We start from the raw sequence: 22841 nt of genomic DNA on the forward strand, positions 1-22841 counted from the left end.
AGTGCCGCTGCCTACTAATTTACCCTTCCTGATGTATTATATTGCATGGAATCAAGACACCAAGTTAAAATGAAATACTAGGTAAAGTTAAATATATCTGTGCCCTGACTGACAGGCTCCATCCAGGACTCTGCATACGCTATGACCCCAAGAAAAGCAGATGGCAGGCACATGGGTCCCACAGTCAGAAATGCTAACCTTCTCTACAGGTGAAGAGACATGAAAAAGCTTTAGCACCCATTTTCTTACCATCGTCTCGTTTCCTCTTTTCACCGTTGGATCGGGGAATACCCAGAATGCCATTGATCGAGTAAGACCCCACTGGATCGTTGGAAGCACTGGATACGGGCGGCGATGTCGTGCTCGGTACTGAGAAACGGGAAGGTTACAATGAATATAACTGAAAAGGTCACAATCGTATCAGAGATAGCGCTCTTACAAAACCAATCTTCTGGAAGGTTGGAGGAGTACAACTTTGTGAACCCCCGTGTGAAAAAGTAAGCTTCTGAGTCTGACTCAGATAATCTAAAACTTTGCTTTATTCTAGAAGGTTCCAATTCATTACAAGATTTCGACAAGCTAAACAGATTTTTGATGAGGCATGCAACATGGAGTAGTATCATCCTTACTAAGTATGACATTTGCTTCTCATGAGTAAACTACTCTCTGGATATGACTTGATGGATAAGAGCATCTTTCAAAAACAGTAAATCTTGCACCTTTAGCACACAGATAATGGGCAGGCTCTGGAGTCATTATGTTGTCTGGGTTCTCCAGCTTCCTTCACCAGTCCTTGACCTGTCCACTTTACACCTCTGCCTTGTTATTAGTATATTTAAGTTTTCATCTATGATTCATGCTCTACTGGATTGCAGATCCTACTTTTTTGAAGACAGGTCTTTTTTTTACACAAATGTGTCATGTGTCACAAATTCAGCAAAAAAATATAATTATAAAAATCATAAGTGGTGCTTGGCATTTATAATCAGTTTCCCATTATTTGCTTACCTATAGTGTGGCCAGGTGTTGAGAGAGGTGTTCCTGTTCCGTCAGGAGATGGATGGAAGGGCTGCTGAACTTTGGTACGTATAATCCTGCACAACAGATACACAACTTAATTAGATTTCTTTGCCTTCTTACCTTTTTAATCTAACGTAGTTAATGCACCAATCAGAATTATCTCTCCATGTACCAGTGTGCATGTTTTTATTTAATCGTTTATTTATTGAGGGCAGCACGGATACATGCAGTGCAGGCTTTCTTGTGTGCGTCCTTTCTGTTAATCATCATGGTTTTGTGCGATAGCGAAAACAGTAATTCAATGCACCAGTGAGAAAGGCTGAGTAGAAACTATCCGTGAGAGTATATCATATCAAATTTAATTCCAGAATTCAAAGGGGGAAAAAAAACTGCGCCTTTAAGGTGAGATATGGGGAAAGTCTTCATTGCACTTTGGTCTGAATGATCTTGCAAACAAACCATGAAATCACATCAATTCACCTCAATGATCAGCTTCACTGACTCTACCTGGCCCAGACTAATCAGCTCTCTCCTCCTCTCTCTCCCTCTTTCTTTCTGGAACATTTACAGGAGTACCCGAGACTCATGGCTTCTCACTTCCCAGATCAAACATCTCTGTATAACTCAACAGCCCCAAGTGCCAATGCGGATGAGGTTCTATTGATCAGGGCTTGGGGATAAAAAGTTGGGGATTAGTCACACGCAAACAGATGCAAATGGAAAGCTATAAATTATATGTGACAGGAAAGCAATAGTGCCTTATTGCTGTGCACAAGCTTGCTCCAGCATTAGATTCCTTTAATCTGAATGGCATTTTAGAAAAAAGAGGTAGCTGCCACAATAATTTGTAAACTTTGAAACTATTTATCACAACTGACATAGTATCCATTTGCTGAGTTCAAATTTAAGAAGTAGAAGAAAACTGAAAACCTTCTAATAAAGGCTTTCATGACTTTGTGCCTAGGCTGGCTTCACTGCTCACTATCGTCCGTGGAAGAATATGAATGATAAAAAGAGATTATTTAAGTCTTTTTGAGAACATTTGTCCATTTAGTGCCTAAATGAAGGGGATGACTATGGTTTTCCTCTTCTATAGAGGTAAATAACATGTTTTAGGCATAAATAGTAAGGTAAAAATATTTGAAATTAATTATTTGAAAAGATTGTGCTCCTATGATACCATAGATGGTGTTTAGCTCTTTTAAAGCTATTTTGTAAAATGATCCACTTGCTTGTCAGCACCAGGCAGCTAAGAGTTAATACCCAAAGGAATCTATATACATCAAACCTCCATTGATCTCAATGACTTAGGCAGGCTCCAATCTCCCCCAATGCACTGTCCTTGGGGCAAGGCGACAAAAGCTACAAGCCTTTTCTAGAAAACACATATCAATATTTTATCTGGATTTTTAACTTCCCTCCATAACAATTATTTGACCCCTTGACTCGTGTGAGTCACATAAATTCAGGGACTTTATTTGGAATCCATGTTCTTGATATTGAATAAGCAATTTGGGAGGGTGAATTAATGACTTCAGCTGTTGCTGAAAATTCCCTGAAGAAATATTAAAATTGCTTTGAGTCTGAATCGATACCATTGAAAGCCATTGAGGACCTTGGGTTTTTTAATGTCTACAAGCAGGTACTTGGTGGTAATTCCTTGCAGCAGCTCAGACACAAAGTACACCCTCATCCCTGTGTAATCTTTAATAATTCATGCAGGAAAAAAGTGTTTAAAGCTAGAACATCCTCTTTTGTCAACAGACCTGCGGTCAGTTTCCTTACAACATAAACCCAGTGGTGGATTCTCTCTTTTCTTATGTCTAATTTATGTCAGAGACTCATTCCTCTCTCCACTGTAATACTGTATCAGCTTGTTAATAGATATCAGCCTTAAAGTGACTTTCCCTGTGTTGGAAGATATTCAGACTGGATGTGTTCGATGTACAAACACAGTTTATTTCTTTTTCTACAGCAGTCATGCAAAGGACAGGAAATCTTAAGTTACGTAGTCTACATGCCTGTATAGTGCATTGTATATTTTATGTCTAATTTTGCATTAATATACAGAAAAACAGATATATTTTCATGCTGTTTTGTGATAGACATACTTTTGTTTCAGAACAAGAGTTGACTCTAAAGTTAATATTTTTATTTTACTCTGTATATTTTATATAACACTAATGCATTTGTCACATTGTTTTTTATACAACACTGATTTATTATTCATTTACATTCACATGGGGTTTTCATCTTTTAGTTGTTACACATTAACTATTGATAAAAAGATACCTGAAACTATTGATTAGTCCTCTAAACTCATTACTCTCAGCTTTTAATTTCTCTTAATTTGCAAATAAACACAATAATATGCTGTCTGGTACAAAACCAGTTTTTGAAGATGTGCCTGGATGTAGGGTGGTTCCTTAAAGTTTAATATCTTAAACAGTACACGACACAGGAACTCAGAATCTGCTTACACAAAGAGAAATATTCAAATCTAGCTGTTTTGTAGTCCTTTGAAAAAGCACCAAAAGATCCTTCAACTTCCTCTGGTAATAGAAATAAATTTCTTTGTATTTGCATTTTAATTTCCCACATAAACAAAGGCCCATAGAGTGCTTCTATTTCTAAATCGCTCGCTTGAATTTAATTAGAAATGAAAAGTTTATAGGGGTCTTTTAATACGATTAATGTACATTTTAAATTTATCACATACATGTGTTGGAACCTGCTCAAATTGCCCTTTTTTAAGCAACCATGGTGCATGAAATGAATTTTTTCAACCTTTCTATTTTTTTTGTAGCTGTCTTGTGTGAGGCTGCCCATGCTCTCCAATCAGCTCATTAAAATGTAATGCTGATGCCAGCTCTATGGAAGACTGCCTCCTAAGCAAAGTTCATTACTTGTGTTCCTGGGTAGGGGGTTTTCTCTAAACCATGTTCTTTTCCCTTTTCCGTCTTCCCCCCTGCTCACTTACTTTGCTTACCCTTGTATCCTCCCTAGTAAGAGATGAAGGTTTAGATGGGATGTGCTGTTAATGTTGTTTGCTTTTGTTTGTTAAGGGGTGTATCATCCAACAGAGTAACAGGCTACAGCTTTACAAAGGATTTATGAAACCCTCAAGCACAGTAATAAATGAATAATCTGTGTATTCATCTTTCTGTAACCCATCTGACATATTGTGCTGTACATGTTAATAAATATAGAAATACCATCATCACCAAAACTCATATGCCTGCACATCCACTACTGTGAGTTTTTCATGGAACTCTTTATTTTACTGGATTGATCTCGTCATTCATGAAGCATATATATTAATTTAAGATTTCTTTGACAAATCTCGCCCTGTATGGTCCTGTTCAGAACAGACATTTAAGCTTGAAATCCTAGCAGAAAGTAACCCACCTCCGCCCCCATCTATTTATCTTACACTTTAGAAATGAAAATGTAAAGCACTGTAGCGTTGTTGATATGATACAGGATTTCATAAATACACACTCGCAGTTCTTATATTGTAAAATAGGTAAATCGAGCCTTTTTAGATGTTGCAACCATGTCCACCCTCTCTGCCAAATACCAAAATTAAAGAAACTGTTCATTATTATTTTTACAGGTTAGCGTATGAATTACAGCGTTTCCTTTCCCCCCAGAAACAGTACATGTGCTCTAGCTGTGAAAGAATCTCTCAGCCTTTTAAATTGAAATAGCCGACACAATACTCTCGTTATGTAATGCACTGTGACTACCCAAACCGGCTCTTCCGCCTTTTTCAAACTACGAGGTTTTGCGAAATCTGTTCACAATGAAGAAACTACGTTTTCGAACACATTAGGTCTAGTATTGAACTTTTGTGTTGAGTATTTCCCGGTGGCAGTGGATCTGCTTACAAAGTATTGATCGGTTTTCATCCAGACAGATGTGATTTTGGTGCGCTCAGCTTCAGATTCAGTGCTGTAAAGGCTGATTGTTGAAGGATTTGGGATTGAATTACACCACAGAGACCACCCTCGATGAAAAACTAAATACATTCGATATATATATATAACGTAATTTACCTTTTTATTGAGAATGTTGTTACTTAATGTTTTTTAAGTTTGAAACTTCTACACGAACAGACTTGATTCATTGATTAATGCTATCAAATGAGAATGAGATGAAATAGCATCTTCAGACAACATATATGACTTTCAATTACATTTAATAATATTCTCCATATTTACTATTAGGTCTTGATTCTTTGGTCTGTGCTGCTTTGTTTAAGCCTTCTCGTAGGTTAATTTGATTGGATCGACCTCTTCAAATGTGATAAAGATACTAAATCTCAAACAGAGATACTAATGAGAAATATATATTCCGAAAAACTTTCAGTTTTAATGAAAACGTTTGAAATGGTTTGCCTTTGTCATACTGTTGACGCTACAAGACGGTAGTTTCATTTTTCCATAAATCGATGTCGAACTTCCCATCAAGCGATTGAAAAAATAATTTCTTTACGTTTTTCCCCGCTCTTCTAGTCTACCACATAAAAACGTTCATTACAAATCGTTGCCCGTTTCTTACTAGACCCGGTTTTCTTTTTATTCAATAAAAATTCGGCAAAGCTGAAAAGATTGTTTTTAGTAGTGTGGAGTGTGTATATATTAAAACACTACATTTAGAAAGTAAAAAGCTAACTTTAATAATTATCTAAAAAATTAGTATTTTAAGAAAAATACCTTGATTTACTAATAGAAATCATAAATGTGATTTCTAAAGATATCGGGATGTTATATATATTACATTATAAAGGTCTAGATTGTTCTTGATCTGACAAATACCATTAAAAGAGGGTTCTGTTTCTTTTTTTGTTACGAAGAAAATAAAATTGACATGCTTATCGATATAACTTTAGATACAGTTCAAATTGGCAAACATTGGCATGATGTTGCTGAAAATATATGAGCTTGAATTTAGCGCTAAAAGCAGCGGTTTCGTAGCATATATATTTTTACCTGTTGATGGACGACACACTGGGGACCGTATCATTGTCGCAAATGCCTTCTGCCAACAGTCTGTCCCTGATCTCCCAGGCGAACATGGTGGGATTCTGGCGCTTGTATTCTGCGATTTTATCCACTACTTTTGGAGTTGCTACCTTTGGTTTGGAGCCCCCAATTACTCCGGGTTTAATGCTGCCGGTCTCGTAGTATCTGCAACAACAACAAAAACAACAACAACAACAATAATAATAAGAATAGTAATAATGACTGATTACACAATATATATATACGTAGAGCGTAAAGATCCTTGACTTAAAATTTATGGGGTTCAATAATTGCAGCCAGGTATGACATACATTTTCGTGAAGGTACATTTTTATCACTTACAAACTTCTCCAGGGGGCGATAGCGGGGGATAGTACACATAAACTGTCAAAAGTGTTGCTTTTTATATAAATATATATTTTACAAAAGGTCAATAAATAGTGCGCTGATCCGAAGTAAAGAAACGTAAACTTCGATCCTAGGAAGTATTGTCACACGTGCCATTGTTACAAGGCACCCGGGGACATCAACACACAGTTTAACAAAATACGAAAGGCATTTTTCCTTTCTTGAATATTTTTAATGGCAACATTTCTACATCATGATATGTAGCTTACGAATGGTACACATTATGAGACTTAATCTATCGGCTGCAGTCATAGAAATGATTAAAACTATGTATATCATACGATTTAAGAAATGTACCCAATGGTTTCAACGCTATTTACGGCTCATACTAACAACAAACTTGAGAACATGCATTTAAAAAGTACACATGCTACCAATTTTAATAATATTTCAGAACACTTTTGTGAGAAACATTCCAAATGCATAAATAAAATACCTTTTAAAATCCGTCTGATAGCTGAAAAATATTTCAAAAACATTCAAACTGCCATATATAACATGATACCAGCACAACACCGATTGTTTTATTTTCCTTTTCTGGTGAGTAAAGTGGGGATCACAAACAAAAGTACAAAGTTTTGTGGTTGAAAAAAATCGTGGTTGTAATTTTTTTCAGTTGTGTTGTACAGTATTACTTTATTCTGTACGAAATATTTTCATAATTTGTCTCGTTTGTGCCCTTGATAAAGAGGCTTAGATTGTGACAGAAAATATTCACTTTATTTTAATGGTTAGGCGACCCTGCGTTTTTTTTCCTTTTCAGGTCCAGTACACCCACCAGATCTGCGTCTGTTGGGAACTTTCAACCGGACGCTGAGTCACCTGCGACCACCCTTCGGCACCCGTGAATTTACACGGTAGTTTGTGAGTGTGTGTCTTCTAGTGAAAAGAGTCGTACTGTTCATTCAGCTTCAACAAGAAACGAGACTCAACCATTTAATAGAGGCTTCCCCAATAAAGTTTATTTTCTTCACACCACATGACAAAGTTTGGTTATTTACTCGCGCGCGCCCGCGCGCACGCCACCCACAAAAAAATAAAATAAAATAAAATAAAATGCAAATGACTGCAAAACTCGTGGCGCGGTTGTGTCGTCTCTCACCTGCCAAGAATCTTGCTGACACAGCCATGGCTGACCCTCAGTTGTCTGGAGATATCACAGGGCCTCACCCCCTGATGGGCGAGCTCGACAATCCTTTGCCTCACCACATCAGGTAAGGGTCTGCCGTTCACAAACACCCCGCCTAGCTGGTTCACACCCCCATGCCCTGCGCAGGAGACAACACGCACAAAACACAAACATGACATTACACACGAGGAGGTGATGCAGAAGAACTCGCAAGGAGTTGCCGTAAAACAGAAAAAAACAAAACAGAAGAAAATCAACACCTTACTGTCCTTACTGTTGCTGGCAACTAGTAAAACAGATAGGAATAAAAAAAACAACAATTCAAACATTATCAACGGGCCTGAAATTCTTGCGTTCTGATATTACAAAGTTGCCACATTATGAGTGTCAGTGCAAAAAAATAATAATAATGGTTTCTAGTTTCATTTAATAATGATTACATTGTTTTCTGCTTTTTAATCTAAGACGGGATTCACCTTACGAGCCCAGCACAATTTTAAATCACAAAACTGTCAACACAATCATTCATCTATTTATATTTTGAACGCCTTTCATATTGTTGTAGGTTCTAAATGATACAGATTGATGCTTTGCATCTAGCACGAATTTTAGAGGTTTCGTGTTTCTGTATTATAATTTTCGAGCAAAGTTGTGTATTACTTGATATTGGCAGTCCATATTTTGACAACAGCCTATACGCAAGATTTAACATGGTATAGCATGAACTGTACACTGGTAATGTTTTTAAAAATTGTTTATAAAATGCCCCTTTTGGTTTTAGTTTTACTGCAAGTCTTTATGATATCCATACACGAGCTTATTTTTGAGAACTAGCAAAAAATAACATAAAAATTCTAAATTGTTTTGCATAAAGCCAATTTTAATTTAACTCCGACCATTAAATGTATTTCGCTTCATAGGTAATCAGCTTTTTACGATGAATAGTGCCTAGAACTAAAAATAAGCCAACCACAGAGTGTTTCAACTCTTTTCAATATACTGCATTTTTAATATTATATTTTCATGCTACATGCTTTGCTTTTAAACTGATACACAGACTCTGGTCCATTTTATAACTTGGGCACATAATCCCTTCACGTTTTCGAGGCCTTACTGAAAATATGATCAGCACACTTACTGCCATGCATGATATTCTCTGTTTACGTATTTTAATCAAGAGATATTATTTAAATTGACTATTTTGAAACATAAAGTAAATACAAAAATATGCTACTAACTCATCTCACAACAAAGTAATATAACGGTAATAGCACTGATGAGTTGTATTTCTTACTGTTCAAACGCAACCTAGCACATGTCGTAGCTATTAGGTTACAAGCCCTTTAATTTTCTCTGCACATTTATTGTAAATAATTAAAAAGAGCTTTGATAACTCATATTACAGATTATTTAGCAAAGGCATGAGGAAAGAATTAGAAATGAATTATTTAAAAATGCAGGTAAGCCTGTTTTCTTTTCGAATAGCCCAACAAAAAGCATTATGAATGAATATTGTCACAATCTCCATCTTTCTTTTTTCTCATGTTTTAAACTTCATACAAGTTCTTTTTGTTCGTAAAATAATGAAGAGAGCAAATTTCAAAGGAATTAAATATTCTCTTACACGTAAACATAGACACCCATACACGCTGACATTCGCGTCTTTGCTTATGGTGTGTATATTCGTTAAGGATTCTTAGTCGTAGCCTATTTGAACGTTTCGCTTTTTAGTACTATTTTACATTCCTTGCTTCTGAAGGCACGACTGTTAAAACATGGAAATCCCGCTTAAATGCAGGTATTTAGGAAATGTACTTATTTGGAAGATCAAGCCGGAAATTGCAGTAGCGCATCATTTAGAATTTTCCCGGACTGTAAACACATACATCGTTTACATTATAGCATTTAAACAACAATTAACATCTAACAAATCCAAAGCCGGAGAATATAAATAATATTGCGAATATCACATGTTTCATGGAAGATTTTACATGATCGCTCCTCCATTTAGCATCTGTGGAGAAACTCCGTATAAACAGGCATACATTTAGCCACGCGACGTCTTTAATCGAATCAACATGCTATTCCGCCACACACACTGACAGCACAAATGTATTTTGCGATCACAGTCCTCGTCAGCAACAATGATAGCTACAAAAAAATCAACATGCGTAGGTACATAGTATTTATGTATTTAAAACTCTCTCTACTCACGGTGCATCGCGGAGAACGGGTCTGCTTTGCAGTGAATATCCATGGGATAGCAAAGAAAAGAAAGATAATCAACTGAAGTCGCCGTTTCGCCTCGTTAATGCAGCTTAAAATTTAAAAGAAACGAAACAAATTCTACAAGACGGAAGAAAATAGGCTGTCTGCTTCCGACACCGATCGATCGGAAGGTAACTTCTTAAAAAAATGAAAAGGAAAGACGGAAAAGTTGTTCTCTCGCGTTTATCAGTCCTTGCAACGAAGATAGGAGGGAGGTCTGTCAGGTGAAGAACATGACCGATACTTGTTTTAAAAACGTATTTCGCCTCAAAATTCTCACAAAAAAAAACCGTGGGTTTTATTAAATAGCTTTGGACCACATAATGACGAGGTAAGAAGCGTTGCTCGGCTCAAGGAGTCTTCCCGTGTCCTCTTGTAAAACTGCAGTAGAAATTCCTCCTTATGATCTCTGTGGCTGAAGCTGGAAGGTTTTGGGTTTGATCAGATATGTACAAGGTTGACAGGGGAAACATGGACACTGAAAGTGTCTCGTGGTCTCTTTTTTTTTTCTAAAGATGGGATGTGCTTGCTAGAAGCTTTGGAGTGAGAATGAAGCCCCTCTCCTTGTGTGTCTGTTTCTAAAAGCTGCAATCCCCCCCCTACCAGCACCATATCCACCACCCCCGATCCCCCCTTGCTTAGAGATGGATGACTTGTCAGACAAAGGCAATAGATTCCGACACTTTGTGATTCGCTAACGCAAAAAACTGGAGCCCAAATGAGGAGGTCCCTTCATCTGACACTTCGAAAGGGGAGGGAAGGAAACAGGGATATGATTTAGAGTTTGGAATAAGAAAAGGGGAGAAATTAAAAGGACAAGGGGAAAAAAGAAAGCGCGCATATGGATCCTCGCAATCTATTTTAATTCGCACGTGGTGAGCTACCTGGGAAAGTTTAGAAGTGTACCATTTCTGAAGTACAAAAAAAAAAGAATTTCTGATCGAGATGACCAAAATTAATTTATCAGCCAAACTGTTATTATTAGTATCATAATTATTATTTTTTATTATTCACAAATTCCCCACATAACCTATGTAAGCATATGTGTGTTGACATATGCATATGCTGTATACACAGAAGGTACACACATTGCGTGCACATCATCCATAGGGCACAAATCGCACAATTTAGTACTGTGCTGCATTTTGCGTCTTTATGATATTTACGATAAGTCTAAATTTGATACGTTAACCAGAGACTTCTGCAAAAAATTCAGATTGCAAAGCGGATGAAGACTGAATATGAAAATGAAATTGCACGCAGTGAGTGGGCAGGCTTGTGGCAGCACGAGCGAATACTTTCAGTAAGGTAACGAGTGGACAAACTGATCACGGTCAAATTTCCGATTGGCTATGTCGACGTGCCTGCTATTCGTGTATTCTTTTATTTTTATTTAATGAATAGGGTGGGGGATTAGGGCTGGGGTTAAAGAGCTGGAGTTACAAAGGTGCTCCCGCTGACCCGTTAGGTGTCCTGTAGATGGCGCTCCTTGGTTTCGCTTGTTTTAGATCCTCCCGATAAGGTTTGAGAGTGGAAAAAAAAGTTGGACAGTTTAACTTCAAAAACTACAGTACTATTTAACAGCGCGGTTAATCTGTAATCGTGTGTTAAAATTAAAACTTAAACGAAAAATACGTGGAAATATTACGACACACATTATGGGCATTCTCAGTTATGTTTTGAAGATTTTCTTTAAACAACCGAATGAATAAATTATATAATAAGTTAGGAAAATGACCTGCATCAGTCCCATATTTCCGTCACCCAATTCAATTATTTCGAAATACAAACTTGACGCTGCTCTTCGGTTCTAGGTTAGACGCTTTCGATGTGAAATGAGTGTTTCAAGAAATACTCATTTATTAAGTTTCGAACAATTAGATGACTGCCCTATCAATCACATAAATAATCATCAATCAGATTATTTATGTAAAAGAAGTAAAACATTCTAAAAACTTTGAAATTATTGGAAGATGCAAATATTTTACATCCATAAGTTTTATCAAGAAGGCTATGGAGCAAATATTTCAATGTTTCAATATTTCAAACGCACAATGCCACCTGACATCAAAACGTTTATATGGCATTTTAATATACCGATAACAAAATTGATTTTGGAAATTAAGTTTAAAACTCATTGCTGACGATAATTATTGACAAAGGATTTTTTTTATACAAAAAGTGTAAGTTGGGAAGAACATCTCACAAATCAGCGACTCAGCGGTACTCGGTGGCAGAACTGTATTTTGTGAAGAAGCAAAAAACAACTATTTGATGGCGTGATTCTTTTTCCAAAATTAGGTTCTTAGTGAAAGGCCAATGGAGGTAAATTTAAAACTTTTTCACGGCAAAAAAAAATATCAAATGGATGAAATACTATATTCATTGTATCGTTTCCTGTCGCTTATCTTTTGAGACAGGTTGCTTAATTTTCCAGTGAGGGATCTGGAGGAGTTTTCATTAACGTTTATAGGAGGAAGCAACTGGAATTTACACTTCAAAAAGCTTGCCCACCCCTTAAAGGAAATTAAAGAAAAATAAACTTTTTTTGGTTTAAGAGATAGTAATCACTGGATTTGCATCATTACCTCACCAATACGAGTGATCAATTCAATAAACCTTCTGGTAATTTAAGTAATATTTAACGCCACTTAAATGGAGTAGCCTATGTGATGTGGATTTACAATTTCAGACTAATTCTTTAGGGTAGAAGCCGGTGGTATTGTTAATAATAACAACTATAATAATACAGTACACATAAAACTAGATGGACGTGCGGCGACGTTTCAGAACTAGTGGTGTATGCAAGGTGTGTATTCGTTTTTTGAAGGAGGTTTACAATCAGGATTTGACAGATTAATAATTAAACTAACAGGAAAATGAGATGCCGTGTACAAAACCGCACTTTTTGTTTTTTAAAAAAAGGGCAAATCGATTCCTTAAACGCTGACATCCAATGCAAAATTCGAAGTACTTTCATAAAAGGTTAGAAAATCTTCGCTCGATTTGACTTCCACCCTCGAGAATCCCTGGATTCTGGTAACCTGGGATTCTAAAACAAATTCATTCAATTTTAATGCGCATAAAATCAGCTTTAGATTTTGAAAGTCGGAAGTACAATTAAATACAATTTAACTTTGCAAAGAATTTTAGTACTGTCTTTAATTTCAGGCGCAAGTATTTGCGAAAGAATGGAGTCTTGGTTTTATTATGTCTCAGGGTGTTTTCATCTTTGTTTGCGGTTACGATCATATTTATTTAGGCTCTGCGAACTAGCAGGATTTGGGGGTATCTGACAGAGAACAGGAGGCCACTTTCTGCGCTCTGCCTTCTGGCCAGGTTTGAGGACGATTCTTCTTTTTGTTACAGTTTTTGGAGGGAGCTTCTGGTACAATATGTAGCACCATGGGCTGTAATTTCACACTCTGCTGCACATTTCCCCTAAAGCTACATTCCTCTTTTTCTATAAGACCCCCTGAAATCTTTTCCCCCTTCCCTTCTGCACTGTGATATCTGGGCTCTGCAATGCAAAATAATATTGACAATAATGGTAATAAATAATTATTCGGCCCAAGCCGGCTAAGCTAACGCTGTTTGATGTGGTGTTTTAAATTGGTTTCCGTTGTTTTGCATCTGCCTGTTTTGAATGTTAATAACACACGTGTAAGACTCTCTGTTCTCGGGTCGACATCTAACCCTTCCTTTTTCTTACTGTTTTTTTTCCTCACAATTCTCCAAAAAGCACCTCATCGCAAAAATCATAACCAAACAAAAACTGTAATAAACTCTGGTGTTTCAAGCTTAGATTTAAACATGTTTATTATACCGATTGAGGCATTGCAATTTATTAAGCGCAAGTGGCAGAAATGTTTGTAGGTTTCCGAAATACGGAAACGGTGCATATGTGCGGAAAAAGGCAATTTATGCAAATGTGAAAAAGGCAAATGTGGTGATAAAATACATTTGTGAATTTTCTTGTACAAAAAAAACCCAATAATTAATCGGAGAACTAACAGGACAGTATTTTTTCCGAAGTTCGATTTAGAACTATATATTTTTTCCATTCATTTCACAGGCTCCTTGATTAACCAAAACCAATGCTACAGTTGCCATGTGTGCGCAACAAAGCCAAACGGCTGTAGTGTTTCATTATTTACACACACCAAACACATGACATCACCAATCTGATATTCACATCAAGCTCGGAAAATCAATAAGAAAAACAAGAGGAAGCACGTGAAGCCGGGAAGACCACATTCCGTCCTTGCAAACTAAATGACAGCACTGCAAAAAAAAAGATGAAAGTGCCTACGAAACATTGTGCCATGATGAAACTGTTAATATATTAGTGATGAATTTGTAATCTCGGTCAAGGGCAATGACTGTGTCTGTATGGGGCACATCATCGTTCCGTAGGAATAGAATGTCGGTTTTCTTAAAAAACAAACAAACAACCATTATCGTGGCAGGAAATCTTGAAAAACAATGCACCCTTAAGCTGCCATGTGAATATTTTTATCGAGTTATTAATTACATTTGATTAGATAGAATGGATGAACCTGTCAGGTTACCCTGGTAATAAAACAGTAATAGTAAACAAACTTGAAAGATGGTTTTGGAGGGTGGGTATGGCGTTTCGTGTGCCAGCAAAGGTAGGATTTGTTCTTAAAAATATTGAACATTTTTTTAAAGAGAGTTGACGCCTAATTAAAAGAGGTTTGTTAAAGTGACAGAAAGCCATTCATCTTTAGCCTCAGCTGTTAATGGCCTGTGGATTAGCGGAATTGAGAATGAAGGCAGAGGGAGAGAGAGAATGGGACAGAATGAAACTCCTCAGATCGGATGAGCCCAGGAACCAAAAAGCTAGAGTCTTGCATTGCTTCCTGCCTCCCGTCTGTCACACAACCTTGTCCAACACTAAGTTAGCCAACTGAACAGTAATGAACTTCCTATGAGAAGGGGGAAATCCGCTTTTCTTCAATTTTCTGCAGCCTCTGGTTCCTGTTTCCATTCACCTTAATATTATTATGCCAACGTCACCAATCGATACGGCTTTTCCCTTAGACCTGACGTGCACTTCAGTTGGGAGCTGGCATCACTGGGTGTAAGTTGAACATCAAACCTTCTAGATCTCTGGAGAGATTATTTCTGTAATCCTAAAATTGAATTTCTGTATTTGATATTCCTGAGCTGCTTATCGGAAGGATATTATGCCTGTAGCATTAGTGATCCGGAGGAAAACTGTATGTTTGAAAATGATGCAGACTGCATTTTTAAAACTGTAAAGTGCACGATTAAAGGTAAACGATTTAAGTGCATAGTAAGACGTAGACGTATAGTTTTGTTGAAACGCACGGTGCATGTTTTGTTTTATTAAGCAATTAAGCAATTCTAAACAAAGCGGTTTTGAAAAATGTTTTAGTTAAATGTTACGCTTTTCACTTCATCTTGCTGAGGTTTTTATTTATAATTAGTCAAACAAAACCAGCTGTCATTCAAACATTTTCTCTGGTCAAGCTAATACTGTAATCTATGGTAACTATTAAGTCAAGGCCTATATTTATATTAAATAAATTGCAATATGAACGACTAGACTTTATATTTTACTCCGGCTAGAGATTACCACGAAGATAATGCAAAAGATACATTTCTCATAATTTCAGAAGTTGAAAGCACATTTCTTTCTGTTACAGTGTTTCATTTAAAAGTAAATGACAGGATAAATTCTTGATCGTCTCTGTAATATAAAGTACATTACTTAAGATCACCCTATAAACCATAATGAAAAAACGACAATAGATCACAATCACTAATTTTAGTACCTTTTGTAAATTTGAGATTTTAATTGCATTTCCAAGTCTTTAGAAATTTCATAAACAATAGTGATTTCGTGAAATTAGATACATGTTTTCTTATCCTGATCAGAGATATAATAATTGTTGCTGTATTTGTATGAGGAAAAACTCAAAAGATACGACTGGGTTCTAAAGCCAAAGTGCATGTACTCTGTTTTTTTAGTAATTCCAACCCAAAATCAACCTCTGTTTCCTAAAGAATCGATAATGTAAAACTATGTGAGCTTTATCTTGACCTGTCTACAGCTACATTAATCTACTGTTTCAGAATTTTAAAAACGAATGTTTTAGAAAAGGATTCCAGGTTAAAATGTGTATGGCTACTTAGGAAGGACAGTTAAGAGAAGGCACTCCAAACTCATCTTTTTTTTTTGTCCGGAAAAGTCTCAGAGTAGGAGACGCACTTGTTTTTTGAAGGTAACGTTTTCGTTCGACACCTAACATTTTGTGTACAACAAAGAAAACATATATTCTATCATTTTTAAAAGCCTAAATAGTAAAATCTTAAGATCGATCTTCAGCTGCATGTAAGTCTACAATAGTAGAGTAAAATATACCTTGAGCTGCAGTCTGTTAGCTGCGTCCTTAGATTGCTTATTCATGTAGTCTGTAGTGTGAACAGATGGACCATCAATTTAATTCTATCCTCGACACCATCAGAGATTGATTTTGTACTTGCTTTTAATTTTGCCATAATTAATTAGATCATTACAACTGTTTTTCATTGATCTCCCCATTTAAACCCAAAATGGAAAGGTGAAATGGTATGAGATCTATGTTTTCCATTATATTAAGTAGTAGGACGACGTTTCTTATAAAAGTACACAGGGTAACAATTTAGACCTATTAAAGTATTTATAAACGTTGCACGCTATTGAAGAACTAGAGAAAGTGAAACAAAACAAAAAAATAACAATAATTACAAGGGACTTTAAAGAGAGATAAAATTGTACATATAACCATGTGACCACGTCTATGGAAAAATATATTGTAACTCGAATTTCAAAATAATTATATTTGTAATAGAGATACGACTGCAATGAATTCAACTAACAAGCACTAATGTGCAAACGACTCTTTATTTCTGTAAATAGGCATACTTTACACCCTATCAACAGCAAAAATAATTAAATATACCGAGACAAACCTTCCTCCTATGTTCTTCGTGATTATCTACAAGTATCAAGGACATTTTTTTCCTATTTAAATTTAAAAAGCCAATATTAAATCAGCTAAAAGTTTAAAAAACAACTAGCGAAATCAACAACAGACAGCATATTGAGACAAACATGACATCCAGAAAAGCACAGAAATCCATGGTAGAATGTTTTCTTACCCTGGCACTGGAAGACAAATACTGCATTATCCCAATGAGATGTAGGAATAATGTCTAAAATGTTTTGAAAGTAAACGTGAGTTTGATAGCAGAAAGATCAAATGCCTAACTTAACTGTATGTTTGAAACTTCTATAAACCCAAAAGAAATGTCAATTAAACCCCTGAAAGCTCTGTGCATGCTGCTAAGTAACTGCCTGAAAAACGTGCAGGGAAAATCATGGTTGTGTTGTTTTACGATTACTTTAAAATACGTGGTGGCGTGATTCGTTTTTACTATCAATAGAATCAAAAGAATTAAATAAATCCATCAGTCGTGACAGTATACAGAATTACAAACCACAGTAATGTAAATAAGCTTATTCTACAATTTTAAATTACAGAATTATTTATCTTCTGGACGCATGTCTTTTATTGAAATGCTGTTATCACTGCATTACCATAAAAGAGAATATATATATACTCTGGCTATTTTAAAGGCCGTAACAGTAGGGCACCTAGACTCACCTCTTGCAAAGTAAACGTGATCTTATCTCGGAACAGAAGCCAATACACCTCTCTCGACAGCAAATAAACACTCTGACACGGTTTGTGAGAATCACGGAGAGAGCAAGGGGGAGAAATAAAAAAAAATCCTTACCTGATCGCCCAACGCTGTGAGCCATGGCTTCTTCCTGTGTAATGGTCCGTCTCTCCGATGCAGCCCACTAGATCTCTCCGGCCTCCTGCGCTCTCTCCCCGGCTGGGCGTCTTGCCTTTCCCCGCTGGCTCTCAGAATCTATGAGCGATCATCCAAAACTAAACGGTTTAGACGACAACAAAAAGGGAAGCGGACCTTGCTCGACTGAGCTGGGGGTTGATAAAAGAGAAAAATAGCAATCAAAGCAAGTAAAGCGTTTCAGGTGTTATATAAAAAGAAAGAATAAACTTGCCTGCTGGAAATAAAGAAGACGTTGTACAGTATAATGAAATGCGGTTAGGTCTGTCCAGAAGCCTGTCTTTCTCGTTCATTAACAGGAAACTAAAAGGTAGGATCTAAATTATTGAATGCTCATTCACAAGTCGTGCATGGAGAAAGTTGTTCTTTCGGATTTTAATTTCTTAAATTTATTTTTCAAAAGCTATCTTCATCAATAACTTCCTTGAAGTTTCAGCCAAAAAAGTTCAATGAAAGGTTGAGTATTGCACACAGTTTGATTACAGAAGGGAGCAGCCTATTGGTTGAACTCAGCAATGAACCTGCAGCCGAAAGTAGGAGGATCCATTTCATCATAAAGCACACCTAATATACTAATAATAATAACGGAGGAATAATTTGCTTCAGAAAATATCTGATATAATTGCCTTTACGGTAAGAAGACCGCGAGAGGGAAAGCGATCAGCAAACTGAATTCTTGGCGTTGCAGTCGTGTCCAGTTGGGATACTTCAGAGATTTCGTTTTGTGTCATCTCTCTACAATATCTGTTCATCCATGCATCTGTATTCATCTATCTGTCCAGCTATCTCCTGTGTCTCTTTATCAATAAGGGTTAATCTCTTCCAAGATTTGCTGGGTCTTGCGATGACATTTCTATTGAGTTGATTTTGTATGCTTTTTTCTGCTTGAGATTCGGATAATGTTAAAAAGACACAAAATGTTTTATATTGCTGCAGTAATAAAGTACTGATCATATATAAGAGCACAGCTTGTACGATTGCTGAAACCAGCTTATTAAATATTACCTAGCTAGAAGGACCAGGAGACACCAGACAAACAGCACTCAGCTTTTCAGACATGCTAATTAGCTAAGAATATAGGATTCACGTTATGACAATTGATATTAATTTTTAATATAAATAATTAATGTTTAATGCGTCACGCTAGACCAGTTTCCAGTCTGAAAAATTTCCCTGACAAAAACCTGTTAGAACTTCATAAACTGCAATCATTGTCTTACACTGAGACAAACAAACAGCGAGACGTGGTTTTATAGCATTGAATTAAGAATAGCACTCGAGAGCCAGCGGACACATCCGAACAGCAGCTCATTGTGTTTACACGGAGAAGTGAAATTGAATATATCTGACTTCTTAAATAACAGTTAGCAATGTCACTGAGGGTGGTGAAGGCATTTTAAATAGACAGTTAACTTAATTATTTTACGCTATATATGGGATATATTCCAAACAAAAATACAACTGTATGAAGTTGTCCAAAGTACAAGTTCAGTTACTTCTTTGTTAGGAGTCTAATGAGTTAACCTTTAAATTATTATGAAAGAAATGAGGAGGTACAGTCCAGGTAAAGAAGAACTGTTCAGGTTTTCTAACCCGTTTTTAATACGAAACCGGGACAAACGTCACGACCAAAGACCTGGATCAGTGGTAAAACATAAGAGTTTTACAATTGGTATAATCCAGATCATAAAATTTAAATTGGAGGAAATCTGTTTCTTAATTTACAGCCGTAAAACGCACTACCTGCCTTTATCGTGTTAAATCAATTAACACTGAAAACTGGAATACACAACCAATGCCATAAGCCTCTCAGAAATAGGCAGTAGTGATGTAAAAGTTCAGACTAAAGTTTCCAAAAGTCCCGGAGAAAAGAGAGTTGGGTATTCCTTTTAAAACTGACGTTATTAAAAAAAACTCGAGATGTGTATGAAAGAATATCCTGTAGGTATTATGACTAAAATGTAAGGTGCCCTTCTATATTTCCATATAAAGTACACTGAAACAAAAATGAAAATGATGTGGAAAATGAATTCAGGTTAGATTATTTTAATTAGAAGAGACTTGTTTAAATTACTTTTTATACCCTGAGCGTAATATCAGTCAGAATTTAAAGCTTTTCGAGTTTCTGCAGCCCGGGGTCCAGCAGATTATTAACCACAATTAACATCTCATTTGCAATTTAAACACATAAAGGAATTGGAATTGTAAGAAGGACAATAGTATTTGTTTCTTGTTACATGTTTTTTAATCACTGAAATATTTTCATTTTATGTATTGTTGTTGTTGTTGTTGTTATTCGCAATATCGTGAAACTCTTTTTGCTCTTGTGTTCCTTTTCAATTTTGTATTTGGTGATTTGTGAAATTTGTTTCTTTCTTCATCAGTCCTCTGATATGGGGGCCTGCTAACATAATTTACACAGTACATTACAAATGTTGACAACAACAACAACAACAACAACAACAACAACAACAACAACAACAACAACCTAATTCTTTCGACCAGAAGGGGCAGTGCAATTCAGGAATATTTCGCTGATATTCCTCACGGCTTTATATAATGTATAGATTAAAAATGATGGAAGCCGTTGCTAAGGCTTGTTTTATTTTTCAGACATTGTTCTAGTATTTACTCTCAGTTTTTAATGGAAGGTGATACTTACTAGCTAGTTTTCCAAACCTACAATAGTCTATCAGAAATGTAAACAAAGGGAAAATAGATCAGGTGTTTTGGTGAAGGGATTAAAAACGATGGCGCACTTTGATAAAGTAAACAGTTTTGTTGGAATTCTGTCAGTGTAAAAGTAATTTTTTTTTTTACACTGTGCATCAGGATGTAAAGAAAATATATGTTGTAATATTACAACCCCCAGGAGACCACGAGCATGCTGGAGAACTTTTTCCAACATAGTTTTGTCTTGCGTTTCATATCAAAACACCCAACTAGCATTTAGAAATAGTCTATATGGCTATATTATTTATATGGCTGTCTGGTCTGTTCACATGCTTAAGTTTGTGCTGCATACTAACTAGAAAGACGCAGCACGTGCCACATATGCGCTAAAACCAGAGCTGATTGTATACCCATGGAAACCTGTAGAGAATAGCTTGTAAGCCAGGAGTCTTTAGTGTGGACATGCCTGTAGAGCAACTTTGGAGGGTAGAGCGCTGTGCACTTTCTACTTCATTAAGCCGAGTTTGCTTTGCACCAAACGAACTTAGTCCTGGCTCGCTGCACCTGAGTCAGGGCTGGAAATAAACTACGCAGGTTCCAAACGAATGTACACGTCTGTACGTGTCTGTATTTGTGGATACAGGCGTACAGATATAACAGGGTAGAAACAGTTAAAAGAGTTTTAAATGCAGAGGACTTACGTGTTAAAAACGTTAAAGAAATAAGCAAAACGACTTTTTTCTTTCGTTTATTTTATGGGAAATTCTACCTCTTTCAGCATTACCAAAAATCACATTGTCTGTGTATCACTGTACAAACGCCTGCCAACAGTGCCAAACTTCCATGTGACGTTTTAAACACGGCAAACGTGCCTAAAATACTTAATTGAAATAAAACGAAATGAATTTGGCCCACAAAAACCAGTGTTCAAAATCACAGCACCGTTCCCTATGTTAAAATAATAAAAAAAATGCATTATCCAACACGAGATCATTTATTTATGTATTAATTTAACTCACAAATATAGTGTCACGAAATTCTTATGTTGCTGGAATTTCTGTTTATTTAGGTTCTTAAAAGTTTGCTATCGGGCACGGAGATTATTGGGCACGACTGTTACCCACATCGGCAATGACAGATAGGGGTTAATTTGGTGACTATCCCTTATATTTAAAACACCAAGGAATAAGAAATAATTACATACACAGACCACGTTCTGGCAGTTCATAAAATATGCAGATATTTGAGTAATTATTAAATGTGCCCTGGAGTAGATGATTAAAATAGGACTCTGTTCATGTTCGGGTTTCAGAACCATCCTAGGATTTGTAAGGCAGCAGGGCAGACTCCCTGAAATACCTGGCGAGGAGACGTGGGCGAGGGCACCCTCCCCTCCATCTTTCCAGCCGATCAGTCAAAGGTGTGCCGCTGCTGTATCAGTGAACAGCCACCCATTCTGAAAAAAGCAGTTTCTTTTAGGAAGAAAATAAAGCGAGCTTGGTTAAAGGCGGCGACATTTAAAGTCAAATCTTCGACTTTGCGTCTTTTCAAATAAGTCATCTATAAAGTTTTGTTTTTTTTTGTCGAAGAAAACTTTTTCGTCTAAAAAAACATTCCCGCTTATCTTAGTGAACGTTTTGAACAAAAGAGGTAACAAAGCCATTAGCCACATTTACTTTTTAGCTGTACATGCGTGTACTATGTAAATGAATCAAATGTTGTTTTCAAATTGTTTCTTTCTTTTCACAATATGCTCCATTATTTCTCCATGTGTGTGTCATGAGTCATTGATGTACGTATTTAATAGTTTACTTTCCCCTCTTGAGGGATTTCAGGTAATGAGGTCTTCTTTCCAAGTACGGGTCAGGTAATTTTTCCCCCAGTGGCCTGTGAGATTATAAAGATTTTCTAGCGATCAAGTTACAAATCACTTTAAATTTAAAGAGAGAAATGAAACTTCTGGATTAAAAATTACAAATCGCACACATTCTTCCGAGATCTTCTCGGTTTATATTTAGCAGTTCCTCATATATATTATAATAATAAATCACATCAGCATCAAATATAGAAGATACACGATAACAGAATCGTTTGCGGTTGGAACTGTCCGCCTTCGGAACATTTTTTTCCATAGATAACTACGTTTACCAACATCCTCCAACTACCGTTTACTTAAACTGTGCCGTTTTAAAAGTATAGTGTGACTTTAGACTTTCATTTGTACTGGCTATTTTATAAATGTCCGTTTGTAGAAAACTTAAATGTAAAATATTAACTGCAAAAAGCAGACATATAGCAGCGTTTACCCTTAGCCGCTGAGTGCCCGAGAGTAAGATATGATACCCCTGGATATATACAAATAACGTATTTACTATTAACTGACAAAATGAGAAATGTTTTTTTCAGCG

General features: G+C 36.3%; 1 protein-coding gene across 7 annotated transcripts in view; it reads right to left on the reverse strand.

The window, feature by feature from the left end:
• Positions 1–17921, reverse strand: part of pax2a (paired box 2a) — a 45862-nt gene extending 27941 nt beyond the window's left edge. Inside the window, exons 1-6 of one of the 7 annotated variants that reach the window (XM_088634692.1) lie at positions 17683–17921; positions 9799–9819; positions 7558–7723; positions 6015–6212; positions 1009–1094; positions 250–369 (exon numbers count right to left, since the gene is read on the reverse strand). In XM_088634692.1, the coding sequence (XP_088490818.1) occupies positions 250–369; positions 1009–1094; positions 6015–6212; positions 7558–7723; positions 9799–9819; positions 17683–17707 (616 nt within the window). In that variant the 5' untranslated portion in view covers positions 17708–17921. Of the gene's footprint in view, positions 1–249; positions 370–1008; positions 1095–6014; positions 6213–7557; positions 7724–9798; positions 10625–17682 lie in introns of those variants that run through there. The other 6 variants (XM_088634694.1, XM_088634695.1, XM_088634697.1 and 3 more) reach the window with 6 other exon arrangements.
• Positions 17922–22841: the final 4920 nt, after the last annotated feature.

Source organism: Lepisosteus platostomus, chromosome 6, assembly GCF_059453375.1.
Source record: "Lepisosteus platostomus isolate fLepPlt1 chromosome 6, fLepPlt1.hap1, whole genome shotgun sequence".
In the NCBI taxonomy this organism is placed as follows: Eukaryota; Metazoa; Chordata; class Actinopteri; order Semionotiformes; family Lepisosteidae; genus Lepisosteus; species Lepisosteus platostomus.